This window comes from Centropristis striata, chromosome 7 (assembly GCF_030273125.1).
Source record: "Centropristis striata isolate RG_2023a ecotype Rhode Island chromosome 7, C.striata_1.0, whole genome shotgun sequence".
Classification (NCBI taxonomy): domain Eukaryota; kingdom Metazoa; phylum Chordata; class Actinopteri; order Perciformes; family Serranidae; genus Centropristis; species Centropristis striata.
Genome location: NC_081523.1, coordinates 32,851,749 through 32,858,388, shown reverse-complemented (window position 1 = coordinate 32,858,388; position 6,640 = coordinate 32,851,749). Strand labels below are relative to the sequence as shown.

General features: G+C 38.2%; 1 protein-coding gene across 1 annotated transcript; it reads left to right on the top strand.

The window, feature by feature from the left end:
• Window positions 1-253: 253 nt before the first annotated feature.
• Window positions 254-1,912, top strand: LOC131975082 (fucosyltransferase 7). Its single transcript, XM_059337619.1, has one exon. It carries the CDS (start codon window positions 282-284, stop codon window positions 1,314-1,316), a length of 1,035 nt encoding a protein of 344 aa, XP_059193602.1. The 5' UTR covers window positions 254-281; the 3' UTR covers window positions 1,317-1,912.
• The last annotated feature ends 4,728 nt before the right edge of the window (window positions 1,913-6,640 follow it).

Here is a 6,640-nt window from a genome sequence, read left to right as displayed (position 1 = left end):
AAAATAAGAAATGGGGGGGGGGGGGGGGGGAGCAGTTTATTGATATTCTCAGGAAATAATATGTTGTATATAATGTTTGTCCATATCAGAAAAAAACTTGTAATGATTACTGTACTTTCCTTTAAGTATTTTATTATTTTATTGTTGTATTTGTAATGAACCTGTTAAGCAACTGACAAATGTCATCAAGAAAAACTGATTGAGCCACCCTTCCTTCCTTCCTTTGTAGAGCTCCATGCCAGTAATCTGTGCCCTTCTGACTCAGACTATGCCCAGCAGCCATGACAACATCTGAAACACAAGCCTTCCTCTTCCTCTTCCTCATCTGCCTCTCAGGCCTGCTTTATTGTAGCTTCTTGGAACAGAGGCTTTATCATCGGAAATATCATCTAGTTGTTGGTCAAAAAAACATCACTATCCTACTGTGGCACTGGCCATTTGGCCGCTCTTACAGACTTGACGGAGACAAATGCCTTGAGATGTACAACATCAGCCACTGTTTCCTCACTCATAACACCTCCTCCTTCTATGCTGCTGATGTGGTCGTCTTTCACCACCACGACATAAGAAAAGATCCTTCTTCGCTGCCCCTTCACCTGCATCGTCCAACTTCTCAGCACTGGGTGTGGATGTCAATGGAGCCCCCTGTCAACAATGCAAATCTCACACAGCTCAGCGGTCTCTTCAACTGGACAATGAGCTATAGACGTGATGCAGACATAACCATCCCTTATGGAAAGACCATGCTAGGAGGTGATGAGCTAGACTTTCAGGCTGCTCCAAATCGATCCTGCCTTGTCAGCTGGGTGGTCAGTAAATACCTGCCTCACCAGGCTCGGGCTCATGTTTACCAAAATCTAAAGAAGTATATCCCCATAGAGGTGTATGGCAAGTGGAACAAGAAACCCTTGTCAAAGCGGAAGCTGTTGCCCACAATTGCAAAATGTTTTTTTTACCTGTCTTTTGAGAACTCAGAGGCAAAGGACTACATCACTGAAAAGCTCTGGAGGAATGCTTTCCAAGCAGGGGCGATACCTGTAGTTTTGGGACCCAGCAGGGCAACCTATGAGGCCTTAGCTCCCCCTGGCTCCTTTATCCATGTGGCTGATTTCAAGAGCACAGCACATTTAGCTGCCTATCTGAAGCATGTGACTGCAGACAGGCAGGCCTATGAAAAGTACTTCCAGTGGCACCACACTCACAGAATTAAAACCTACACCGACTGGAGAGAAAGGCTGTGTCAGATCTGTGTTAAGTACCCCAGTTTACCAGCCAATAGAGTCTATGAGGATCTGGAGGGCTGGGTTAAAAGCTAAGATTTGATCTCTTCATGCTTTGAGTCACTGAGGTGTTTTTTGATTGGGACTCCGATACTACTGGGTTACAACATGCAAATGTGAAATACCACACAGTGACTTTTGAATTTCATGTGTCTCAGACAGCCATGAAGTTTTGGTAAACCATGAGAATATGTACACCACAGAGACAAGAGGAAGTGGGAACTTGTGAGTAACTATAAATAAGCATGTTTCATCTGTCAAAACCTCAGAGACATGCTTGGCTTTATTGTTGGTTGTATGCTAAGGGGCCCTGTTGTGCTTAAACAAACTACTTTTCTTCGATCTATTCAAAGGTGAAGCTTTGGTTAAGCTTACACAACTGAAATGACTTGGTACTTGGTAATAATAATAATAATAATAATAATAATAATACTAGTAATAATAATAATAATAATCTCATTTATATTTATCACATCTACTCTTTCATTCAGAAATTCTAAAGTCGTATAAGACCATATAGAAATACCGGATTTGCAGGATGTAAATAAACATGGCAACACTTCAGGAGGTTAGTATTCAAAGATGCTAAATAGAAGCTTCTGAACTGTCTCTGATATATTGTTAATTCTGTGCATTGGCAGAAAAAGGTACAACAGTGAAAATGTTCTACTCCTGCACTGTCCCTGCTGTTCATGAGTGTATTGCATTGTTGTTATTTTCTGGCAATGTGCACAACCAATGCTCCAAACAGATGCAAGACATGAGACAACCATCAAAACCACAGTAAAAAGCAAGTACATCTCCAGTACAGTACATCAGCCACCACTGCTGCTTGCAGTGCGCCTCAAGATGACCAGCATCAGAGCAAATATCAGATAGATTCAGCCATACATGTTTTAAAACAACACTGAGCTAAACTTCTGTCAGGTTCACAGCTATTTTACTTGTGTTTATATGATTTTGGCCTTTAACAGAGTTGGCAATTTTCTTCAACTGAAAAAGAGAACTTGTGCAGAGAGAGGAGATAGTCGGTAAACCAAAAGGGTTGTTCATGAGAGGGTTTGTTCATGGCGGGGGAACAACAGAACTGGGTTACTTCTCGTCACTATATGAATGTATTATAATGATGTATGGATGAAAATGCATTTGTTTTAGGTGTTTTCTTTACTCTGCGTTGTTTCTGTACTGGTAACATGTTTGTTGTTTTTGTATGTCCGTCAATGACAATTAAATTCATATCCAAATCAGGTTAGAGAGCTATTTATTATGACACTGAATCGATATCTGTACTTGTGCTTGCCTCACAATATAATGTCATTTTGCATACCATTTGTGTTGAATAAGCTGACCTAAACTAACAATGCACAGTATATATTTTGTTTTCTTTTGGTTCCGTACAAACATCATTTTGTAGTATTTTCATTGCTATACTGTTGGGTTGAAGCTGTTTTAGTGTTCTCTCTTGTCTCGGGATGTGCAGGATGCTCCAGCAAATGGTAGAAGACATTTCAGCAACAAATTATCAATGCAAAGTTTCTGTTTTGTTAAATTAATATGATGCTATGTATGCTATAGAATATGCTTTTTTCTCTTTAAATTCTGCTGTCAGCAAAGTTAATTGAATAGCAAGCATTAAACCCCCTGTACTCATGGCATTCTCACCAAAAAGAGGATGGCTTTAAGCTTGATTTCTGAAGAATTTTGGAACTTTTCTATTACAAGCTCTACAACTACTTCAAAGCCTATTCTGTGACAGACAGGGAGCTAGTTTAATGATTCAAGAATGGTGTTATGGTAAATGGTCCTGCACTTATATAGCGCTTTTCTAGTCGCTTTGCGACCACTCAAAGTGCTTTACACTACAGACTGCGCTCATTCACCCTTTCACACACACATTCACACTGGTGGCTAAACGGTCCCACCTGCCACCATTGGGAATTCATTCACACACCGATGAACACAGCATTGGGAGCAATTTGGGGTTCAGTATCTTGCTCAAGGATACTTCGACATGTAGGCTGCGACGGTCAGGGATCGAACCACCAACCCTTCGGTTGGGGGCCAACCAACTCTACCAACTGAGCCACAGCCGCCCCGTGTTGATCTATCTACTTAGATATCCGTCAGGTCAGAATGCTTAGAAAAAAGAAACCACACCCACATTTATACATTAAGCTCTATGGCAGGTGTGGGTCATCACCCGATGTGTATAATTTAAAAAAAACTCTCCGTCTGTCAGAAAGCCATTACAGTACTGAAGTTTTATCTCATCTGCCTCATGAGATGTGCTCACTCAAGATATTAATGAGCTAGGCAAATGCAAATTAGAGAAAATCAGGTAAATACCTTATCCATATAAAGTTTGGTTGTTCTATAATTGCATTTCACATCCAGTAACTGTACATTATACCACTAGGACCCATGCATTATCCTTTCACAAGCTGGCAGAATGCCAGCACTTGTCCTCCATTATAACCAGAATGCACCTTAAATCAACAAACAGAGCTCTTGCATTGCTGTTGGACAGTGTTGGTATGTTACATTTTAAGAGACATTCAACTACAAATTATTGAATACATGCCCTTAAATGTAATTTGTAACTTTTTTTTTTTTGTTCCTTTCATGAAGGAGGACAACAAAATGTATACAGAGACACACTCTCTCTCAGAAAGAAGCAGCAAGAAGAAAACATTTCTTGTATTTGTCTGCCCCCTACTTGAACAATAAAAGTAAAAAAATATGGTCTGACATCACATACAATTGATTTTCAGTAGCCTACACCAACAAAACTTTGATTATAACAAAACACTTAAAACAACTAAAACAAACAAGTTTACATCTCAAAAACATAATTAACAGTGTATTACATATTCCATACCATTACTCAAATCAAATAACATATTCTAAATAACTTTTGGAGTACATAAAATTGTCTTGCTTAGCTCATTTGTGGGCTCCTATATTTTCTTCCAAAAACACATTCCTGACTGCATGCTGGCTTTTCCCACTCTCAGCCAGTAGCAGGCGAACTGCATGCACAAACTGTAGCACCAAACTCTATTTATTGTTAATGTTTGCCTCACAAAATTTAGAGCAAATAAAACAAGTTACAAGGACACTCAGATATCGCAGACCAAGGCCATGTAATACCTCCAATTGTTAGTAAAAGTGGGGAATAATTTACTTATTTACCCCTTGATTCAGATCTGCTACAGAATTTAATGGGTTCCTCCACCAAGTTTGATGGAAATAAGGTAAATTGTTTTTCTGTAATCCCACCGACAGACAAACAATCCATACCAAAAATATAGAGATGTTAAAAGAATGAATGCCAAGATAAAAAGTCAATGACACAATATTTATCACAATATACAAATAATGTCCATTATTAAATAATAATTACGATGTGTACATAATTTTTGTTTTGTTTTTTGCATTTCTGTTAGCTATTCCTCTATAATATGCATCAGCATTGATGTATGTTTATTATGTGTGGTCCCACTCAAATAAATAAATACATTTGTATTAATTATTTTTTAAACCATTCCTTCCCTTATTTTATTAAATAAAAGAAGTAGGCAACCGACCTAAGCATGTGCAAAAAAATAGAATTAACAAACCAATTAAATAAAATTACCTAAAGCAATTAGTGAACAAGCTATGAATATACAAATGTAAAGGAAAAACATTACTGCAGTCAGTAGCGATCATTTTCTATATTAAAATGATAAAAATAAATGATTATTTTATATATTTATTTCATCAGCTGGATTTTGTAAATAAAACAAGTCACACTCATAATGGAAAAGGAAGTGTAATCAGGCATTTCACTCCTAAAAGTCAAATCCCCTTTTTCCTAGTGCCCCTGTATCTCTCATGTCAAATAACAAAACAAGGCAATACAATAGCTGCACCCTGCAATAAATAACCTGTCAACATTCCCAAGGAGAAGCTAGGATCTCTCTGTGTTTACAATGTCTCCTGCTGATGAAAAAAAAAATGCTTTACTGAATGTTAATAATAAACTGTGTAGCAAGTGTTGGGGTTTTCATATTCCTCAAACCTGAGCACCACTTATGTGGGTCTAACGGCTCAAAGTGTGTTTAGATGGCTTTCAGAATTATTGATAATTATCATTAATAATTGAGTTAATGAGTTGATTTACTCTCAGTCACCTCGAGAATAGGCCCCACTGTAAAACAGATAAAACATAGCCAATTCAACTAAATTAGTTTTATAACTTTATTAAATACATTTGGAACTTGGGAAATACATTTGGAACTTGGGATTATTACTTAATTTAATAATTATAACCAAATTACCATTTTTTTAAAATCATTTTTATTTTTGTTTATCACCTGTTGGATTAGACACCAATCTGCCTTCCCTGTTAAATTACAGCTGCAGTGACTGTAATCTAAAACAGTACATTACTGTAAAACACAAAGCGTGTGCTGTTATTTCACAATGCAACTACTGTTATCTAAATAAACAGTACATTACTGTAAAACACAAAGCGTGTGCTGTTATTTCACAATGCAACTACTGTTAACTACATAAACAGTACATTACTGTAAAACATATTACAGTACTATGCTGTATAGAATATAGGCTTTACAGTAAAATACTGGCAGCTGCAATAACCGGTAGTGTGCTGTTATTTCACAGTGTAACTACTGTAGTCTACATAAACATTATTACTGTGAAAATGAAAACCCCTGAAAATTGAGAGGAAGTCAGTCCTCCCATAAGAATAAACATTTTAAAAATGCTTAGTTCATCAGAGAAGTTGCACAATATTAATCATGTCAATAAATGAGTCAAGTTAAACTCTTGGACCAGTAATGCCCAGCGCACAAGTCTCTGGTTGTGGTTGTACATCCTGTTGAGAAACACCACGGGTTTGTGGTCAGTGTAAACCACTACATCAGCTGTACTAGAACCCTAAATAAACTTAAAAATGTTGTAAGGCAATGAGCAGAGCCAAGGCTTCCTTCCTAATAGTTGCGTAATTAAGCTGATGGTGCTCAAACTTAACTAAGAAGTAGACTGGGTGGCTTATGTCATCCTGGCCATCTTGAAGCAGCACTGCTCCAGCTCCAGCAGCACTTCAATCCACTTCGAGCTTGAAGGGTAAAAGGCATGTTGACTGGTCCACTCAAAAGGTTCATTTGGACTACACATGTGAGTGAGAGGGGCTACCACCACAGAAACACAGATAATACCCAGACAATCCTAGGGACAGCAGAAGCTCACGTCTGGTGGTGGGCACAGGGTAAGTCAGGATGGCATCCACCTTTGCAGTTACGGGGAGCACTTGCCCGTGACCAACCTGCTTCCCCAGATAGATCACAACAGCC